Raw genomic sequence first — 21,710 nt, forward strand, 5'->3', positions numbered from 1 at the left:
ATCCTGATCCCAGGTGCTCCCAGACTACTGGGGATACTGGCAATGTGACTGGTGCCCAAAATACCCTAAGAGGAGGTATCAGCAAGATGGAGGTCTTAGATGCAAAGGGCAATGACAAGTCAGAGGAGGGATAGAACAAACCTTGCTGGAAGTTTTGGGAATGACTTCATGGTGGAGACATATTGGAATTGAGTATTATTGCCAGACTGGTGAGGTTGGACGGTGATAGCACTTTGCAATAATCAAACTTACCTTGCTAAGTAATTCACACACCTCTCTGAACCTCATTTTAGTTATGTATGGGGAAACTGGGGCCCTGAAAGTTTAAATAACTTGCCCACAGCCCCACAGCTAACCACTGCCAGAGCTGAGACTTGAACCTGGGTCCTCTGAGTCCAAGACAGTCCTACTTCCACTCCTGGCAAAGGGAACTAAGGGAGCGTGCCTGGAACACAGCTGGAGAACAGAGGGTAAGGGGGAAGAAACTTGGTGGACAGGTCAAGGCTGCATTGTGGGGGGAGGGGAAGTGGAGGCATTGACAGTTTTTGAGTCAGAAAGACAGGGTGACACTCGACTTCAGAGAGATTGACCTGGTACTGGGTATAGGTGGAAAAGGGTGGGAGAGGAGAGACAAGAGATGAGGGCCTCTCCCGAATATCCAGGTGGAAAGGAATGCAATGTGAACTGGGCTCCAGCAGACGTTGGGTCAGGGGCTGGAAGTGGGGACACTGTGCAAGGAGACTCAGCAAGACGTGGCTACTTCCCCATTAGGCCCACGTGATCTGGCCCTACCTCTCTGACCCCATCTTCTCCCACTCTCCCCTGCTCCCTGCACCCTAGCCACTCTGACCTGGGAATGCCAACTTTGTCTCCACCTTAAGGTCATTATACTTGCTCAGTATTTCTTCTGCCCAGAACTCTTTACCTTAGACCTTTGCATAGCCCATTCATTTCCCCCAGGTCTTGGCTTCCATGTAACCTGCTTAGAAAGGCCATCTGTGACCACTCTATTGGAGTAAGTGCTCAGTCACTACTACCTCAGCCTGCTTCATTGACTTCATCACCCTTATAATAGCTGAAGTTAGCTTGTGTGTTTTTCATCCACCTCCCTCCACTCACCCATCTACTAGAATGTGCACTAAAGGCAGGTGAGAATCTTATGAGTCTTGTTCACTGATGTATTCTCTGTGCCTCAGCAGAGTCTGGCATTTCAGACGTTCCACAACTACTTGTTGAATAGCAGAATGGGTGAGAATTTGAATGGATGGATGCATTGGTTGAGAAGGAAGGAGGGATCGTGGCTGATTTGGGGATCTGAGCTGTGCAGCCAGGAAGATAACATGTACCATGACTGAGACAGAGCAGGCAGCAGGGAGAAGACTGTGTGTGGGAAGATGGTGAGTTTGGCTTGGGCCTGTTAAGTTTGATATGCAGGTGGGGCCTTCAGGTGCAAAGGTCCATTCACGCAGTGATAAATACTGGCCAGAGCCAAAGGAAGTGATGGGCATCTTGCATCTTGGTAGTGATGGGGCGGGGGACGGCATCTGCACAGAGGTGTAAAGTGAAACAATGGATGTCAGCGAGGTCCCTAATGAGCAAGGTGAGGCAGAGGGGACAGGATAAGGAAGGAAGGCTTCAAGACTAAAGATAAGGCCACGGGGCCAAATTCTCAAGGAGGAGGTAGAGTGAAAACCAATCAGTAGTTAGGATGTAAAGAGGTCACTAGGGTATTTAGAGCCTGGTGAAGAGGTAGGTGTGTCCAAAATGGTGAAAGCCGAAGTTGTGGTGGTCTGGGAGCCAAAAGGGTAGGTAGGGCCTTGATGCAAATCAGGAAATGGTATGCATATGCACCCCACTCCCACCCACCTAAGTCCAAGCCTTCCACGGAGTCTGGCAGGGAGGCGGCAGGGCAGGGGAGACTACCATTTATTCATGTCCGCCATGTCCTAGGCACTGTGTAGCCATATTCACAATCGCTGGCTCATTTAACCCTGATGACACCCTTGAGGAAAACCAAATCCGAAATGTTACGTGTGCCACCTAAGGTCACAGAGCCAGGTGATGATACAGCTAGTTCTGAGCCTGCGTCTGTCTACCATCTACCCTCAGCCACTCTGGCAACAGGGCTCCGGAGACTAGAAAATAACAGATTGATGCTCGTGGACGGATTGTTCGGTTCCCATGTGGGATTCACCCACAGCCTGGTTTCACTGGGTCGGGGAAAGCATAAGAGTAGAACGTACAGGCAATGGGGTTGGGAATTTGAGGGTGAGAATTTTCTGGCACCAGGGAAAGGGCCAACTCAAGGTGGATCAAGGTACAAGACTGAGGGTTAGAAATGGCCATGGGTGGTGCCTGCCATGTGTGGGAGTGAGTGGCCTGGGCGGCCTCATCATCATGATACCCACTCCGATGTCTATAAGCCATGGCAGTCCATTCACAGACTGCATGGTGGGCCAGGCAGAGATGCCAGGATGGAGGAATGGAAGCTTCTGCTTTATGCAGGCGGGTAACACTGCATAAAGGCCCAGAGCAGCTCCCCTGCTTGGTACTACCTCTCCTAAAGTGCCAAACATAGAGGAGCCACACTGGGCAACTGGTCCAGGGCCTCAGAGTCCAGAGCTGAAACACGGGAAATTCTCTGGCCCTTCCAAGAACCTCCTCCATAACTCTTTTCTGTCTCCTGGCATTTTCATGCCACCCATGAACAGCACGCTCAACCGTATCCTCTGTACCATCACCACGGCCTTCTTCCATGACCAGGTGGGGCAGTACCTGTGCCAGAAGTTCCCCTGGCTGCCTGCCTTGAAAAGTACTGGCTCAAGCTTCACGCCGGTGTCCCCTAACACTAGAGCTGCTTGAGTGATCTCCCATCCTACATCACACACGGGGTGCCTTCATTGTTTTCCCAAAGTCAAGGGGCTGACAGGTCCTCTGCTCCACCTCACTCCCCTCCAGGTTTAGCCAAGACCCCCAGGCAGCAGCAGTGAGGAAAGGCCAAAGGCATGTAGGTACAGCTGAACCCAGAAGAAGAGATTGGAAGAAAGTGACAGAGAAATGGGACTTGACAGACACCGAGTGTAAGTGCTGAACACTTACTGAGCCAGACCTGTGATGAGGTGATCACTGGGCTGTTTGGCCCAAGAGGAAGCTGAGGTTCAGAGAAAGAGAAAGAACAGGACTTGTTTACCCCAGGCTACTCAACAGCACTCAAAGGATGCAAACAGATTGACTGCAAAGCCTGTACTCTCTCTCTAGCTGCCCCTCGGAGCTTGGGGATTTTATGGCTACAGCAATGTGGCAAAGAAAGCAGGAAGTCTATATGAGGGGCCTCTCTTTGCCGGCCACTGGAGCCAGGCCAGGGGCTGCCTTGAGGCACTGAGACCTGTATCAGGCTGGCTTACGGGTAGAACAGGGTCCCCAAGCCTCTTGAGCCTGGGTCTCTATTGTTCAGCTTGAGCCATGTGCAGCAGGGGAAGAAAGGACAGCATAGCAAAGGCATCCCTCCATAGGGCTATCGTCAGGATGCATGAGGTCATGTTGGGGGCTGCTCAGATAGAGGACCTGGTCAGGTCAGGGAATAGGGTTTGCGGCTTCTGCCCAAGCCCTGGCTTCTCAGAATCCTGCCTCTCCCAGCCCCAATCATCTCCCGAAGAGAAAGGCCAAGGCCCTTCCCCCATTTCTCCTGCGGCCTCCCTCAAGTCCTACGTTGGTAACACGCACAACCTCTGACCCTAACACCGAAACCGCATCGTAATTTGCCTCTTGTCCCTGGCCCATCGTCTCAGCAAAGACAACCACACAGACAGAGTGCATCTGTAGGAATGCTTTATTGTTCCACTGGGGGTGGTCACATGGACCATGCTCTCCACCTCCCCTGTCTCATCTTAAGTGCCCTTCCCGCCGAGGCTTTCCAGACCCCTGCCCCCACCCAACAGATTATGGTACACTAATGATAGAATACGTGTGTGTGTGTGTGTGTGTGTGTGTGTGCGCGCGCGCGCGTGTGTGCGTGTGTGTATATATAGATGTGTGTGTGTATATATGTATCTATATATATACACAAATACATTTTTTATATTCTGACTGTACAGTATTTACAGATACAAATAAAATAGATAGATAGGTTTAAACATTACAACTGACTGGCTGGAACCCATCCCACTCCAGTTCATTCAGCCAAAAACGATAATAAAGCACCAGCTGGCGTTTGGCATTTGACTTTGCACGTGAACCAAGATGGTTGGTGGGTGGGATAGGTCAGGTTTGGATCAAGCCCCAGCAGGCTGAGATGACATTATGCCCTTCCATCTGACTGGCTGGCTGCTTGAACCAGGGGCCAGGTCTCTGCTGGAGGAAGGGACTGTCATATCAGCCTGCTAACGCAGGCAGGAAGAGCAGGAAAAGCGACGCGGACATCGATAGTGTCTCCTCACCACCATCTGCTTTCGCTCAGCCCGTGTGGTGGGAGCGAGGCTGTTTACCCTCTAGACGTGGCAGTGCGTGGCCAATGGCTACACAGGACCCCAGGGGGTGGCAGGTAAAGTATGGGGCCCGAGTCAGGGGAGATTGGTTCATTGGTCTCTTGAGATCTGAGAAAGGAAGGTTCCCCCCACTCTCACATCCCAAGCTATCCCAAATCGTCATGTCACCTACTGGGACCCATCAGTGCCTCCTCTTTGAATCAGCCTCATAAAACTCAGCATCGTATTTACACAAATCCAACAGCTCATGGTGGCTGGGGCTGCCCTGTGCTCTGCCCCTGTGCCTATCCACTCCAGTCCAAATTCTCTGCGGAAACCAGTTTAGGACCAATGTTGGGCCCAAAGGCACTACCAGAACCTCCTGTCCAAACTCAAAGGGACCCTAGCACCAAACAGGATGGCTTGGCCTCTCAGAATGGCAGAGTGCTAGGAGCATACACCACCCTCTGCCTCCTCACCCCGCAGGCGGAGGAGCTGGGAAGGCTTCAGACTGACCGGTGGCTCCTTGGACTTGAAGGGCAGTAGCCGTCTTCCTGCTCCAAAAATGACTCCTCTCTCTCGGGAGGGCAGAACACAGGTTTGGGGGTGGAGGTGGAGTGGAGACAGGACACTGAAATTCTCTTTTCCTTCCCTGTACATATGGAGGAGCTTCAGGAAGTAAGGGCGACCGCATGGCCTCGCCTCTACCCTTGGAAGCAGCATCCATCCGAGGGCTGCTCTGCTCTCATTCCCCCTCACTGAGTTGGTGCCAGGGGGCCTGAGTGGTGCCAATCTGGGACCAGGCCAAGGCTCACAACTTTGTCTCAGGGCCAGCTGCCTGCAGGGTCGGGAAGGAATCCCGGATCTTTGCCACCTCCATGGCACACAGGTGCCCGAAGACTTTGTTGTACCAGTCAGGAGAACGGCCCCTGGGGAAGTAGAAGCAGGAAGCCATGAGCCGTGGGTACTTCCCTGGAGCCCTTGCCAGGGACAAGGAAGACAGGACTTGCTCCCCAGGATCAGGGGCAGGGGGTAGAGGTGGGGGGGCGCAGGGCTGAGGCGGCCTGGTACCTGAGGTCAGCGCGGCAGGTGTGAGTGAGCCGGGAGCGGCCCAGGCCGCAAGGTTCCATGAGGTACTGGGAAGTGAGCACCAGGGCCCGCACCCCCGACTCCGGCACGGGTTGCTCAGGATCCAGGGACTGAGAGACGAGGAGGCAACCCCCACGGGGCAGGTCAGAGCGCCACATCCTGTGGGGAAGGGACGCACACATTCAGCTTCCTGGCGCCGGTTCCCACCCCACCTCCTCAGTCCCCCCAAGTACAGCAGGGTGACAGCTCAAGCCCCTCACCGGAGCACCACAAAGTCGCGGCAGGGATGGGGCGCCATGCTGTCGGTGACGTAGTGGTACAGCTCCACACCCGGCATCAGGGCTTCCAACACCTGGGCCCGCAGAAGGTCCTCATCCCAGAGGGCCCTCTCCCGCAGGACACGGTGTAGCACCACGGCCGGAGGGGCAGCCACTTCTGTGGATGCCTTCCACACACACAGCGGGTGCCCGTCTGGTGCCTGCGAGCCACAGGAGTGGGGACGGGGGAAGCTGTCAGGGCTGGAGAACTCCCAATCCACCCCTGGGCCCTGGCCTGCCCTCACTCCAGCCCCCAACAAGGGAAGGCGGCAGGACTACTCCGCTAACCCCAGCCAGATCCAGACAGGCCAGCCCTGCGCTCCCTGTCCTCTTTCTCCTTTCCAAATTTCTGCTCCTCCGCCTGCTCAAGAGCACAAAGAGATGACAGGACACACATTCTCTGAGGCCTACTAGGCTCTACCAAGCAATGGGCACAGTGCTTGGAATTTCTGGAACTGAATGTGGTGGTCATCCTCAAGGAACTCCCCGTCTAGTGTGGGAAGCGGAACACGTGCATGGCAACAAAAGCCGCCACTTCCTGAGCCTTTTGCATGTGCCAGGCCCTGTGCAAGCTTCTCACCCTGACCCTGTAAAGAAGCTTTTACTATGACCGGTTCATCCATGGCAAACCTTGGGCTTGCAGTGTTACTTATAATCAGAATCCGAGAAAGAACATGGCTAGTGCCAAGAGAAGGACAGAGAGAAGTCACCTCCAGCCTGGGGTATGACTGGAGGCTCTGAATGGAGGAGGGGCATATCAAGCTGGGGCTGAAAATGGCTGCGGAAATATAATGCTTGGGGCAGGTCCAGGCAGGAGGACAGCAGGGGTGGAAGCACAAAGGTGGAAACGTGAGGAGCTCAGCGTGACTGCAGTGCAGGTAGGGATGGCAGGTGAGGCTCTAAAAGTAGTGACATGTCTGGAGTGGGCTTTTGGGAAGATAATTCCGGCAGGTGCTCCCCGAGAGAGAGAGCCCTGGTCTCATTTGCTTCTCACTTCCTTAAGGTCCTCGCTCTGCTGGCTGACATTCTCCAAGTATCAGGCGGAAGCACAGCGAGACAGGCGGGGGCAGCTCCTTCCTTGAGGATCCCTGCACACAGCCTGCACTCCGCCCTCTCCCGGCCCCATGGTCACGCTGGGCAGTGTGGTCCTCACCTTCTTGCAAGCCAGCTCCGTGTTCTGGGGCCCTGGCACACTCATCCAGCCCTTGAAGCGCTCAGCGGCATCGCGCAGCAGCTCCTGGATGCTCTCTTCCATGTAGAGGCTCAGGCTCATGCCAGAAGCTTGGGCCTGCCGCAGCTCAGCCAGGGCTGGGCCCGGAGGGCTGAGCTCAGCTGCACTGTAGGAGCCACACAGTTGTAGCACCATGTCCTGGGGCACCTGGGAGAGCACACACACACCAGGCTGGGGGCCATGGGAAGCAGCAGAGTCAGGGACGCCCAGTCCCAGAGCCCACGGGGTCTGCCAGGTTCGTTTTAAGGGAGCGGAGAGACCTGGCTACTGCGGTGTGGTAGATGAAAAACTTTGTAGGGGAAGAGCTGAAAGTAGGACATTGAAGCATTATGTGTCAAGATGCGCCCTATCCCTGACTAAGGGTGCAAAGGTCAGGCATGTTGGTTCTGCCGGGTCTGGGAAGTAGGCACCATGGCCTAGAGTGACTCACCTGGAAAAGTTTCTTGCAGTCACTGATCATGTGTGACAGGCCCTGGGTGGCAGCCATGTTCTCACTCAAGTCCTTAGGGCCTGGCCGGCCAACCAGGCTACGTTTGCTCTTGATCCTGGAGGGAAGGGCCAGGAAGAGAGGATGGCACGAGGGCACAAGCCAAGCTCCCCAGAAGCCTGTTTGCCAGTCCTGAACACAAAACAACCTGCTGCCCTTTTGAAGACCCTGCTTCACACCATCCAACCAGCCCAGGGCCCCTGAGGAGTCAGGCTGGCCCCTTGTGGTGATGCCTGGGAACTGCAGTGCCAAGCATCCAGGGCCAAAAAGCCAAGGGGGCCCAAAACCCTTCCTGCTTGGCCCTGCCATGCCTTGCCCGGTTTCACCTGGGGGAGGGGTTATCCTTCTTGGAGACGTTGAGGTGGAAGATGGAAGGTGCCAGGCACACAGCCAGGTTACCAGCTGTCATCTGGTTTTCCTCAGCAGAGGCAATGTCGCTTAGGAAATAGAGCAGGGTCTGTAGCACCTCACGGTTCTCATCGGGGAGCAGCAAGGTGGCGGCTTGCGCGGCTGCCAACCATTGATCCTTGGGGAGGACTGTGAGGAAGGCAGACAGAAGGGCTTCCTTATTCCCCAAGAGCCGCTGGCAGCAAGCTTCCTGCTTCCAGGAATGCAGAAGGCACAGTGGTCCCAAGGGGAAGTTGGTGAGGGGGAAGGTGGACTCTGGGAGGTCTCTGGGTGCTAGACCAAGCCCGGCTGTAATGCGAAGCATGAGCTTGGGGAAGTCCCTGCCATTCCTCAGGGCCTCAGTCCATATAATGGGTTTGGGGAATAGAATGTGGTCTCTGAGGACCTTTCCAACTCGGCATAGTAAATCTTCCACTGAGCTCATGGGCGCAGCTACACTTGCCTGCACAAGGTTTATCCTCCACAAGCCCTAGGATTCAGGGAGGCCGAGAACCTGGCAGGTTACTGAGGATAGGTGCAGGCGACTCACGCTGGTAGATCTGTAGGAAAGTGGTAGTGAGCTTGCTGGTGAAGATTGGCTCAGGCAGGTCCCGGAAATACTGCTTCAGCAGGTCAGCCACATCATAGGCAGACTGGCCCTCGTAGCAGACGTTGTCGGGGGAGGTCTCATTCATTTGACGCAGGTTCTGGATCCTGGACTTCACCCCGGATTTGCGGAAGATGCCCACCTGGCCCATGCAGGGGAGGGAGAGAGGGAGACATGCAGGGGTGGGAGGGAGACTGTGAGGCCAGCCCTAGACCGTGTGTGTTAGGAGTGTAGGCCACCCCAGAGACATCCAAGCCTGGCAAGCTTCCTGCTGGGCAGGGTAGGAGAGAAATGGCAAAACCAAAGAGAAGGGTGTTTATAGCCTTGGGGCCAAGGAGAAAGATGGCTTTAGTGGAGATGAGTAGGAAAACGAGGACCTAGGCTAAGGCGGGCTCCTGGAAGGTGGGGGCTAATGCGCCTGGGCCAGAAAAAAGCTGGCACAGAGCCGGGCAGAAGGGAGCTTTGGGTCCATCCTTGTTGGGCCTTCCTGAGGATAGGAAAAGCTTCTGGTGGGCCAGCCCAACCCAGGGGGAAGGCCAGAGCAGCTCCCCTCCCTAATCCCTCAGCCTTGGACTTCCTTCCCATCACCACCTCTCTTCGTGCTCCCCAGAAGGCCTCACCTGGTCCAGGCACTGGCTACGCAGGTAGCGCATGGCTTGCTGAATGCTCTGGGGTAGTGGCTGGCCTGTGCGCTGCACATGGATGAGGGGCGGCACCCCAAACACATGCTGACCCCGGTAGTCCGGTGTCTTATTCCTCTTCATGAACTTGGGCACTGACCTGTTTGGGGGAGGGACAAAAGATCAGGAACAAGGATGGGGTAGGCCCAGACACAGCTTGGAGACTCTGTCTGCAGTCTCGGGGGACTCAGGTGTGGGTGAGCAGGGTAAGAAACATGCCATCTCCCCAGAGGCAACATTCACTGAGCACCTGCTCTGGGCCCAGTCCTAGGGAGTCCCAGAGGAACACAGGGAGCTCTCAGTCTGGTCAAGGAGATGACCGCATTGACAGGCAGTGACAATGCATGTGGCCAGGAGTATGCCAAGAACTTAGGGGAAGACCCACGAGGGAGGGGAATTGTATGTACCTAGGGGGTCAGGGAAGGCTTCAGAGAGAAGGTGGAAATTCAGCTGGCTCTTAAGGGAGGCCTTGTAGGCCTTGTCCCACGGGATAAATGGGAAAAAGACATTCCAGGCAGAGAGAACAGCATGGGCAAAGGCAAAGAGGCAGGAACAAGAGCATGGTGCATTCAGAGAAGGGTGACTAGTCTGCTGGCCTGTATGGTGGTGTTGCTTGGGTATGGCGGACTAAAGAGCCTGACAGATGAGGCGGGGTTGGAACGTGAAAGGATCATGATGGGAAGGAAACTGGACCGTATTCTTTGGCAATGGGGAGCCACAGGAGGGTATCTGTCAGGAGAGTGACCACCAAAGATGCATATTAGGACAATCTCCCTGGTGGCAGCATGGAAATTGGGATGGAGGAGGTATAGCTGGGGGGCCTGGGATCCCAACCCCCACCCCACCCCTCCTCATTCATGGCACATACTCATGTGAATCCCATGTGCATCCCCCACAGACATACATTTGCCACCCAGAGCCACAATGACCTCTCCAGCCTCCTGGCGCATCCCACCACTCCATTGGCCTAGGGGCTCCACCTGCCTGCACCCACCTTCTGAGGGTGACCCTCCCAGGGCCCTGGAGTGGGGGCAGAGAGGGACCCAGGACTTGGATGAGCAGCTCGGTGCCCACCATGGCCCAGGACTCACCAGACCCAGCCCTGTTTGTGGGGGACAGTGTACTTCTCCATGAAGGCGGTGAGCCGCAGCAGTGAGCCCTTGTGCAAGAGGTGGATCTGGCTGGCAAACTGCCGGTTGATCTCCAGCGACTCTGAGTTGAGGCTGGGCCGGTGGGAGTTCTGGAAGCTGTGCCAACGGAGCTTCCTGGTGAGGGGTGAGGGGGTAGAGAAGGCCAGAGGAGCAGGTTTCAGTAAACCTTAGTAAAATTGTGTTCTTCTGGTCTTTTTATTTTTCCCCAAAAGAAAAAATATACAAGGAGAAGGGACCACTGTCAGCAATGATGCTGGGCCCCAGGGTGGAGAAAGCTTAGTCTTGGTTTCCAGGGCTGCACAGCGGCCCGATGCTGTCAGAAAGGGTGGCACAGAGCTCAGGCCCATCTAGTGCCAGCAAACAGTATCAGTCCCCCTTCCTTTCAAGACTGCAGTGGAGGGGCTGCTCTGAGAAACCCAGAATAGTGAAGCTGGGGATCAGAGACCATCTCCTGTGATGCCCTTGATTTACACATGGGGCAACTGAGACCCAAAAGGAGCCACAGTTTGCGCAAGGCCATGGCAGAGGCAGGTCCTGAACCTCACATTCCAGATTCCTGATCCCATTACTCTTTCTGTTTCTCTTCTGGGACTGGATTCCAGCTGGCAATCACTCAGCCCCTAAGAACTTGCCCCTGCGCCTTGTGATGAAGAAACTGGCTTGGGGGAGTGAGGAGGGAAAGAGAAAGGGAAGAGAGAAACGGGGTAGGGGAAGAGATGAAGGGAGGGAGAGGGACAGGGAGATGGGGGAAAGAGAGAGAGAGGGACAACAGAAGCCCTGCCCCAACCCTACCCTGAACTCCCACCTGTAGGGTCTGGTAAGTGAGGCCCCAACACCTGAATCTCGTCGTTCACGGGGTGCTGATGCCTGGAGTCCAGCCAGGGACCCTGTGGCCTCAGTCTCGTTTGTGGAGTTCCCGCTACTGTCCAGCTCACTGGAGGAGGCCACAGTGTCAGAAATGGAGTGTCCTTCTTCCACAGACAGACTGGAGGCAGAGGTGGGTTCCCCGCCTGAATTTGCCTCCTGCTCATGATCCTGAGCCAAGCCGGGGGCCCCGGCCTCTGCCAGTGCCAGAAGTTCAGCCTCAGCTGGGGCCCGAGCCTGAGCCGGGACTCCTGGCTGGACATCCGCCTGGCCCAGGGCTGAGGACTCCCTGAGGGCTGGAGCCTCTCCCTGGGCCCGAGCCTCATCGGTCTGGCCTTCCACTCCACTGGTGGCTATTTCTACTGATGAAGTGGCTTCCTCCTCTTCTTCCTCTTCCTTATCTCCAGGCCCCAGGTCTGGGTACATGGCCTGAGACCAGAGCTCCACCCGCTGCTGCAGCCCCCACACGTGCTGGAGGATGTCATCCAGGTGAGTGTGGCTGTCCCCACCCTCCTCCTCCTCTTCAGCCTCGGCACCAGCCAGGACAGGCTCAGCTGGGTACAGCTCAGGCATGTTGTCATAGGTGCTGGCGTGGCTGCCCGTGGAGCCACAGGAGCCCCGGCGCCCTTCATAGCCCCAGCAGCTACCTGGCTGCCGATCTGCCAGGTGGTGTCCATCCTCAGGGCACAGGCTCTCAATGGACAGGGAGCGAGGGAATGTGCCTGGTTTGTGGTCCCTGGGCACGTGCACCAGGCAGTCACCCCAGTGTGCCCGCTGAGGACGCTGGAATGTGGCCACAGGCCAGGCCTCCCAGGCCCTCTGGGTCTCAGTGCCACTGCCACTGGCTGAGGTGGCCGCCCGGCTCTTGGCCCTGTAGAGGAAGCCACGGCGACTTCGGAAAGAGGCGGCTTTGGTGGCCTTCTCCGAGGTGGCTGAACTACGCTCTGGCTCTGCTTGCCGGCTGCCACCCTTTTCCTTCCGCCTCAGAGACTCAAGGTGCTTGAGGAAGCTCCGGGAACGGTGCTTCTTGGCTTTGTCTTGTGGAGTCTCCTGGTCCTGAGTGGGGCTGAGCAAGGGCCGGCCACTTGGGCTGGGAGCACAGCCTAGCAAGGGCAGGTCCACTGGCTCGGGTGGTAGGCTCACAGTGATGGCTGGCAGGGAGGTGGCACTAAGCTCAGTGAGGACGCTCTCACAGCTGGAGGTCACTGGCAGGCCAGGGCTCGGTGGGGCCAGCAGGTCAGAGGAGCCCACATGAGACCAGCGCTTACTTTCTCTCTGGAAGGCCCAGTGGTTGCTGATGGTACAATGCTCTTCCTCCTCTGAGTCTTCATTCTGGGAAGGGCGCCACAGGGTGGGGTCAGAGGTGTCCAGCCCACGAGCCCTTGCTTGGGCTCCACTCTCTGCCTCCAAGCTCTTGGGGGACTTTGGGGCAAAGGGCCCTGCCCTCTGGCTGAGAACACGTCCTAGGAGGGGGGAGCTGGATCTGGGATTGCCAGAAGAAGCTAGGAGTCATGGAGGAAGCCCAGATGGAGGGTAGTGGTCATCTGATCGATCAAATTCTTCCCCATTTTATAGATAGGGAAACCCAAACAAATGAGAAGCCACTTGCCCAAGGTCATACAATGTCTGCAGTAAGTCGGTGACAGGGCCAGGGCTAGAATCCAAGCATCTTAACCTCCTGCTCTCAGCAGCCTCCCAGTGAGTCTCTAGCCTATACTCTTAGATCAGAATCCCAGAATGGCAGAGCTAGAAAGGAGATTTTAGATTTTCTAGTTTTCTAATTTGCAAAGTGGGGAAACTGAGGACCAGAGACGGGAAGAGGCTTGTCCAAGGTCACTGAAAAGTCAGTGCAAAGCTGGGACCAGCCGCCAGGTGTCTCCTGCTTCCCGGGCCAGTGCTCTGGCAACTTGGAGACGGCAGGACTCTGGCAGGAAAAGCTCCAGAGAAAAGCCACAAAGCCTGACCCCAGGGAAGGATGGGTTCATCCGGCCCACATTCCAGGGCTACATGCAGACCAAGAGCCCTCTCCGTTTCTGCAATCTCAGATGGGCGGAGTCAGAAAGGCCTTTGGAGACTATTAATGCCACCCCCAATTCACTGCAGAGATGGAGAAAATGAGGCTCAGTGGGGTAAGACCCTGTGGGGTGAGGTTGGGGATTCTGACTTCTAAGACCATATAGGCCATGATTTTCCATCACATTATTCTGTCTCTGGCCCCTAGTCAAGGAATTTTTGCCATCACAGAGCAGTGTAGGCAGATGGATTTCCCTGAGGGACGGCCATCACTAGGTCAGGTTATTAGTAAGTCCAGGAGGTAGGGGTGGGCTGAGGGGCGTGGGTAAGGCTGCGGGCCAAGGTACTTATTCTCACACCCCAACTTTGAGACCAGGCTCACCAAAACCCAACAGCCTCATACAGCCCCCTACACCCCACTCCCAGGCTGGAGCAAGGCACTGCTCCAGACGGCCCAGACTCACAGGACACTGGAGCTAGTTTCATAAGTGGTTTTTGTTTGACCTGGGTTCCCCACAAGACCACAGAGCCTACTCTTGTCCTAACTCACCTGCTTGCATTGAAAATGAACCTCCAGTTTCATCGAGGCACAACTGTTCAAGGTCATCAGCCTCCTGCAAGGAAACAAAGCAGGGTTCACTCAAGGGTCCCAAGCCCCCGAGCCTGCAGGGCACAGCCTGCCAAGACACTCCCAAGATGCTACCCACTGCTTTGCGTGCCCAAGACATCAAAACTTCTCCCAAGTCCCCGTGTTCATGAAGGTTTCAGTGCCAGACATGATGCTGTGGAGATTATGGGCTCTGCCCTCTGGGAACATATAGATGCGGGAAAACCCACTACAGAGATGGGACATGTTCAAAAACAGAGTAGACAGAAGGCACAGCAGGCACACAGCGGGTGGGACAAGGAACTTCCATGAAGGCAGGGGAATGCAGTCAGGGAAGACTTGCTGGAGAACAGAAATAGGATTCAGAGGGAGAGAGAAACAGGGACTCATATACCAGGCTTCGATAAGAGCCTGTGACAATGTAGAGAGGGGAACGGTCAGTAAACAGACCAGTGTGTGTGTGAGGGGAGGACTGAGGCTGATAAGGTCAGTCAAAGCCAGGTTGCAAAAGGCCTCAGGTGTCATGCTGAAAAAGCTCTGGACTTCTCCCTGCAGACAGCGAGACATTTGAAGCATACGAGTACACACTGGGAAGCTGACTCTGGTGGCTATAGGGAAGTCGGATCACAGCAAGGAGGGGAATGCAGAGCCGGAAGGCAGGAAGGCCAGTTAGGAGGATGAATCCAAGAAGTCGTGGTTTGGCCTCAAACAAGTAGAGAGGGGACAAATCAGAGGAATGTTTGGAGGCTCTAACTGAAGGGAAAAGAGAATCAAGGCTAGACCTTGGCTTTCTAGTGCCTGGGTGGGTGAGGATGTCACAGACACAGTAGACAGAGTGAACAGCGTGACTGCACCAGATGAGCTTTGTTAATAGGCAGGCTCCTCCTCTGTCAGAGGGGACAAGGATTGCTTTTTCCCATGAGGAAGCCCCAAGCCAGGCCCCTGACCTCCCAGGCCTGGCCCTTAGCACCCCTACCTGCACAAGGCCCCCAAAGAGTCCTCGTCCAGAAAACCGTGGTCCTTCTTCACAGAGCCAATATCCACAGGAAACGAACCTTCTGTATGCCAGAGAAAAGCCAAGATGAGTCGAGGGTGGCAGGTTAGAAACTCAGTGCCAGCGACCCTTGAGCGAGAAGAAGGGGGCCCAGGAAGTGGGGAGGCAGGCAGGCAGGAGAAAGGCTGCAGCGAAGGAGGGGCCCAGGGAGCTCATGGTTGGCCGTTGGGGGAAGGTCAAGGAAAGGACAGGAGGGTCAAGCTGGACAAGAGGACCCATGCGTCAGTTTTGGCAGGTCCATGGGGGACGGCAGGCTCGAGGCCCTGAGTGGCTGCCAAGAGCCCACGTGGGCTCCTCCAGTCCCCTCTGCATCTTGGGCTGCTCAGACAGGGAACCTCTTCCCTGACCCAAGGTGAACCGGGGAGACCAGGGAGAGAGCAAGGACAGTGTGCGTGTGCAGCCAAACAACACCTCGCTTCCACTACTGCTCAGAGCAAGGGCACCCACTCCCTTGGGTCTGGGAAAGAGGAAGGAGTGGGGGAAGAGGAAATAGCATCCCCAAATCCCACACCTCTCTGCCTTACTGGTAAAACAAGCCCATGGACTCATTTACTATTATTAATTGAGCATCGACTTTGTGCCAGGCACTGGGGACACAACAGTGAATGAGACTAAACTGATCCAAGCCTACATGGAGTTTATATTGTCACAGGCGCAACAGACAGTGAACAATGTGTGAGAGAAACAAACTATGCAGTTATAAATGCTAGCAAAGACATGAGCCAGGGTGACGGGGTAAAGAGAGGCCTTGCTAAGGTGGTGACTTCTGAGCTGAGCCCTGAAGAGCGAGAAGGGGTCAGCCGTGCAAAGAGCCTGGGAAAAAGTCCCAGGCAGGACCAAAACTAAGGCTCCAAGGAGGGCTAGAGCCTGGTGTGAGCAAGTGGTAGAAAGCAGCCCACAGAGTAGTGAGCAAAGCAGAGAGAAGTATGTGGAAGCTGGGTGATGCAGTCTCGTTGGCGGGAACAAAGTGCTGACACTCACTTCATTCCGGGTGTGCTATGAAGCCAGCGGAGGAGTAACACAGAGCAGAGCAACCGAGTAATGTGGTCAGGACTGCACTTCCAGGGTCCCTCCAGCTGCTGTGCATTCAGAGTAGAGGACGGAGCACAGAAAGGAGGCTGCAGCACTAGGCCAGGCGAGCGGGTCACACCTATGTGGCAGTGAAGGCGGTAGGAAGTGGATGGATTCAAGATATATTCTGGGGCTTCCCCGGTGGCGCAGTGGTTGAGAGTCCACCTGCCGATGCAGGGGACACGGGTTCGTGCCCCGGTCCTGGAAGATCCCACATGCCGCAGAGCGGCTGGGCCCGTGAGCCATGGCCGCTAAGCCTGCGCGTCCGGAGCCTGTGCTCCGCAACGGGAGAGGCCACAGCAGTCAGAGGCCCGCGTACAGCAAAAAAAAAAAAAAAAAAAAAAAAAAAAAAAAATAATATATATATATATATATATATATATATATATATATATATATATTCCGGAGGGAGAAGGGACTTGCTGGAGGGTTAGATATGCGGACAAAGGAAAAGAGGAACGGAGGATGATGCCTGGATATGGGGCTTAAGTGGTGGTGGTGCCATCAGGTGGTGACATTTGAGACGTCTGTCAGACAGCTAAGCAGAGATACTGAATTCGGAGTTGAAGAGATGAATCTGGAGCTTGGGACTGAGGTCTGGACAGACAGGCATTGGGGAGTCATCAGAATATATATGGTACTTGGACAAGGATCTCCTGGGAGAGAGATGTCGAGCGAGAAGACGGGCCAGGATGGAGCCCTGGGACACCCTAACAACTAGGAGCAGTTAGAGGAAGCCAAGTCAGCTAAGGAGACTGAGAGCGGCAGCCAGAGAGACAGCCGGGAGAAGAGGACATTCTAGGAGCTGAAGTGAGTGGCCAACTGTGCTGAATGCTATTGAGAGACTAAGTCAGGACTGAGAAGTGACCGCTGAATTTGACCACATGGAGATCTCTGGTGAGCTTGACAAGGGCTGTTTTGTTGGCAAGGTAGGGATGAAGCCAGGGTACAGTGGGGGTGTGGGAAGAAGAGGGGAACTGAAAACAGCAAGTATGAACAACTCTAGAGAAAAACAGAAAAATGAAGGAAAGCAAAGAAATAAGGCCATGGGGAGGGAAGGTGAAAGCGGGGCTGCCAGGGTGCACCCTCCATGTTGCATCTATGTAAATAGGGTTCTCAGAAACAGTACAAAGCAGATGTGGTGGTACAAAGCAGCGGCCCGGCTTGAGACAAGATACTTTAACACACGGGTGACTGCAGAGCTTGTGAGAGCTGATGGGCATGCAGGAGATAGGACAGGATGGTGTAGGAGAGAGGTTGTGACTACGGGAGCAGGGCCAGGGTATGCAGCTTTTTGTGTGGTTGAAGAAAAGATCTGAGGGACCCCATTTTCCAGCTGAAAAATGGAGGGATAAGGCAAGTTTGGGGGTGGGGGGGAGCCACTGAGTGGCCTTACCTTCAAAAAGCTGAGCATACTGAGGGAATCCTGTCGCTCGGAGCCACCTGCATGCGTTTTTGGCCTCAGCTTCTAAAACAGATGAGGGGGAGAGAGACAGAGAAAGGAGATTAGGGGGTGCTGGCGCCAAGCCACCCTGGTGTGCGCCCCTGCACCTCCAGTAGGGAGGTACCTACAGCTCTGGTGACCTAGAAACGACAACAAAAGCACCAATGGGCTGGCACATTCACTCCATGTCACAGCTAGGATTTCCCCTCTGCTCCCCAAGCCCTACTCCCAGGATGTGCTGGGACACCTCTCTTATGCTTCCTTACCTGCCTGTCCCAATCCCCCTCCCACTCTCCCACCCCTGCCCAAGAACAGGACCACCAGCAGCAGCAACTCCCAGGAACATCTGGGGTCAAGGAATACTGCCAGGGGAAGAAACCACCGCTGCGTCTTCACCTCCCACCACCCCCGGGGAGCTACCCCCTTCCATGACCCAGGTAGACCGTCCTAGTATAGCTAGGGATACGCAATGTTCAACAGCTATCATTCTCTTTCCTATCATCATACCTAACATTCCCCAGCACTCTGATAAGCAAATCTCATTTAACACACGCCATAAGCTGCGCAGATTTTAATACGCCCATTTTACATATCTCCAGACAGGCTCAGAAAGGAAGGGCTCGTCTACAAGTCTCGCACTTGACAAAGTAGAGTGCAGGGGCCGGAGTCCAAGCTCAGTCTGACTCCTGCTCGGGGTTCCGACCCCTTCTAACATGGCAGCTTCCCCAGTGCACTCCCTCCCCCGCCATTCACCAAGTCCCAGCCCTCCCTCCCCACGGGGCCTCCCAGGACTGTTCCGGCACTCTCCCGTGGCTTGGCCTCTTTGTAGCACAAGTCAATGCTGCTTGCCAAGCTGACAGTGCTGGCCTATGGGAGTCTTGAAGGGCAATGGCTGGGTTAGCCTCCTACCTCTGCTCTGAGAGTGCCTGGCACAGGGTGGGGCACCCCTGCCAGCCTCAGTGGAGACTTGCAGCTGGACTGAAGCCACAAAGGAGGTCCTCCTGGCCATGGTAGGCTGAGTACCTGCAGCAGAACCCTGGGACTGCCCAGTTCCCTACGCAGGTGGTACCAGGAAGCAGTGGGGCTGGGAACATGGGACCTGGCACTGTGGTTGGGGGCACAGAGAGGCTGCTGGCTCAGCAGAGCTTCTCTGCCCACAGAGTCCTGCCCCCAACATTTCTTCTACTTCCTTAGTGCCTGTGACCAGGAGACTCCAAGGAGACTGGGGGGGGGGGCGGCGTTCTCCAAGACAGGAAGAGCTCTCTCCCCAGTGTTCTCCCGCAAGGAAATCCAAGATGAGATTCTGGTAGCCAGGAATCACAAGTTAAAGGACAAAAAGGTATTTCAGAGATGCTAGGTGGGTAGACAAGGGAGGGAACACCGCGGGAAGGTGGAAGTCGGTCAGAAGAAATAACAGGCTCCTCAAGGGTCGCACACTAATGAGGATTCGATGGGGAGAAGAGAAGGCTCTGAAGCTTCTGGAGCCCCTGAGGGCTTTGGGGCCAAACGGGTGGGGCGGGGATGAACACTTGTGCGTTTCTGAAAGCCTGTGCGTTGGTCGCTGCTGTCCCAGCATCTGTCTCTGCATGTAACTGTAGCCAACTTTGCTCATGTCCGTGATCCACATAGATCAGCATGGGACCATGAACCTGTGCACACTCCCCCACAGGCCCCTCGGTCTGTGCACGCACCTGCACCTGCATCTGTGCGCACATGTGTGTGTTTTATGTTACTACAACCTTCCAACCTACGATAGAAATCTAGGAATCACCAGGACCTCTGAGAGGTACTGGAAAGTGTTTGTTCCCGCACAGCCCAGCTAGCAATACCTCAGCCCCTCTGGCAGGGGGCAATGCAAGCCCAGGAAATGATCCAGGTCTCTAGGCCAGTGATGATCTCGGGATGTGGTAAAAGTAGCCCAAAGGGACTTCACACCAGCCCAGGCAGCATTTGAGGGACGTGGTTTTGCTGCTAGGACAGTTGAGCCGGCTGCCACAGCCACTTCCCTGTCTCCTGCTCCTACCACGCCCCCGTGAAAAGGCCCATCCCTGTCCTCAGAGCCCCTCCAGGCAACCAGCTCTGCTTTCCTGTCATTAGGACAAAGGGGAGGTGCCAAAGGAAGGACCAGGTCCGAGCTTCCAGAAAGGCAGACACAGAAGGAGACAGTGACCTCTAAAGGGCCACAGGTCTAGAATGGCCACCCAAGGCAGAGGAGCCAGTCCCCAGGAACAGGTCTGCATGTCAAGAACACACCCTTGAAGACCACTGCAGCCCTTGGTCACTCGTGGCTAGAGGCAGAACGAGGAGGAGGTGGGGGAGAGAGGAATCTGACTGCCCTTCCTGAGCCTGGAGGTGGTGGAAGAGTGCAGTGATGAAGTCCTGATCTTACACATCTGTGCCTCCTGCCTGAGTCACAAGTCCCGTGGGAGAGGGGCAGGCTGCCCACTCCCCTAATGCTCGGCAGCGGCCCTGGCCAGGGTTGGGCGCAAAGGGGACCAGCTCACTCAGGTGGGCGCCAAGTTTTTTCATTCCTATGTAGGGGCCTCTAGCCCCTGCTATTCAAAGCATGATCCCTGGACCAGCAGCACTGGCATCACCTGGGAGCTTGTTAGAAAGGCAGAATCCCAGACCTACTTAATCAGAATCTACATTTAACTAGGTCCTCGGATGATCTGCATGCACATTAAAGTTTGAGAAGCGCTGGCATAAATCACCTACCTCAGGGCTTTTCACCCTTGGATGCACGTTAGAGTCAGCTAGGAAGCTTTGTAAAAATACCAATCCCCTGGGGCCCCGTCTCCGGAGGCCCGTTTAATTGATCTGTGGTGAGACTCTCCAAATCAGTATTTTTTTAAAAGCTACAGTATGGACTGGAAAGGGCCCAAGGGACTTTACCAAGTCACAGAGTTAAGTGTCACAACTGAGACTACGACCCTGATCTTTTAATTCCACGTCCAGCGCTCTTTCCACTGCATTATGGCACCTTCCTTCAGATGCCAGATAAACAAAGGGCTTAGACTCAAAGGAACCAACTCCAGGCCCCCAGACTTTTTTCTGCCCCTTCTGGTCTAGTGGAGTTACAAGTCTGAGTTCCAATCCTGGTTAGTCACTAGCTCTCTGACTAGCCCGTCACTAGCTCTCTGACTTTGGGCAAGTTATTTAACCTCTCTCCTCTGTAAAATGAGAATAATAGAATCCACTTCTAACAGCTACTGAGAACATTAAATAAAATACCACACATTGTACCAAGCATTCAACAGAGTTCCTTCCCCACACTGACTGAAGGGTCCCAAGGAAAAAGAGAAAATGGGAGAAAGAGACTCAGCTAGTGTTCTCTTCTGGGTCTGGAAAGTGGCTGCATCTATATCTCTGTCAGAATTGGAGCCAGATGGCTCAAGGAAGTGAGATTAAGAGGCAGAAGTTTCAAAGAGGCCACAATAGCTCCAAAAGACAAAGGAGCCAAGGAGTTAGAAGCACGGCTCCGAATGAATCCCCAGCAGCCCTCCCTGGCAGGAATCTGGAGAATGTAATGGGTTATTACCCAACAGGATGTCAGGGACATTGGCTCCTGACAATACACCACCTCGTGGAAGGCTGAGAGGCCCTGAGGCTCCCTCCCAGATGGAGCAGTCAAGGACGTAGGTCTCGGTGATTAAGGGCTGAGCTAAGGTGCTTTGCTTTGTCCCTCCCGCCCATCCCAGCCTGCCCAGGCCGGGGCCAGGAGTGACCACCTACGCCCAGGAGAGTCAATCCACCTGGGGCTGGGGCCCAGGCAGCCCAGACCGAGGATTGCCTTATGTGCCTGGTGGGAAGAGTGACACTGGGCAGGCTGAGGCGAGTGATGGAGGAATGTCTTTGGCCCCTGGTCCTGCCTCTGTGTCCAGATGTGCAGATTCCAGCAGTTTCAACCACTATGTTCTGCAGGCCATGTGCTGGCCAAGGCTAGGGTGATATGCCAGGACAGGTCAGGGACAGCACTCAGCTGGCACACGCTGGATTCCACTGAGATTTAACTCCAGACTCTCTCCCTGGGGAGGAGCCCAACTGATCCCCTTAGGGGTTGGGGGAGACAACATACTAGAAAGCTCCAGAGTCAAATCAGGCCTCAGGGCCACACCCACAGGTCTCCCAGAGGGAGTGACAAAGAAGGAATAGCCGAGCAGCAGCGGATTGTCTCGGGGGTCAATGACAATATCTACACCTACACTTCCACAGGCCACGTCCAGGGATCCTCTCAGCATGGCA

General features: G+C 55.1%; 1 protein-coding gene across 1 annotated transcript in view; it reads right to left on the reverse strand.

Moving 5' to 3' along the window:
• Nucleotides 1-2,849: 2,849 nt before the first annotated feature.
• Nucleotides 2,850-21,710, reverse strand: part of STARD8 (StAR related lipid transfer domain containing 8) — a 33,556-nt gene continuing 14,695 nt past the window's right edge. Inside the window, exons 2-14 of the mRNA XM_022561032.2 lie at nucleotides 17,418-17,489; nucleotides 14,873-14,954; nucleotides 13,840-13,903; nucleotides 11,218-12,608; nucleotides 10,353-10,526; nucleotides 9,202-9,361; nucleotides 8,525-8,723; nucleotides 7,914-8,124; nucleotides 7,531-7,645; nucleotides 7,023-7,247; nucleotides 5,813-6,030; nucleotides 5,535-5,711; nucleotides 2,850-5,392 (exon numbers count right to left, since the gene is read on the reverse strand). Coding sequence (XP_022416740.1) covers nucleotides 5,275-5,392; nucleotides 5,535-5,711; nucleotides 5,813-6,030; nucleotides 7,023-7,247; nucleotides 7,531-7,645; nucleotides 7,914-8,124; nucleotides 8,525-8,723; nucleotides 9,202-9,361; nucleotides 10,353-10,526; nucleotides 11,218-12,608; nucleotides 13,840-13,896 — 3,045 coding nt within the window. The 5' untranslated portion in view covers nucleotides 13,897-13,903; nucleotides 14,873-14,954; nucleotides 17,418-17,489 and the 3' untranslated portion in view covers nucleotides 2,850-5,274. The remainder of the gene's footprint in view (nucleotides 5,393-5,534; nucleotides 5,712-5,812; nucleotides 6,031-7,022; nucleotides 7,248-7,530; nucleotides 7,646-7,913; nucleotides 8,125-8,524; nucleotides 8,724-9,201; nucleotides 9,362-10,352; nucleotides 10,527-11,217; nucleotides 12,609-13,839; nucleotides 13,904-14,872; nucleotides 14,955-17,417; nucleotides 17,490-21,710) is intronic.

Source organism: Delphinapterus leucas, chromosome X, assembly GCF_059928025.1.
Source record: "Delphinapterus leucas isolate spDelLeu-1000000601 "Yukka" chromosome X, BTC_Dleu_Yukka2, whole genome shotgun sequence".
NCBI classification, from domain to species: Eukaryota; Metazoa; Chordata; class Mammalia; order Artiodactyla; family Monodontidae; genus Delphinapterus; species Delphinapterus leucas.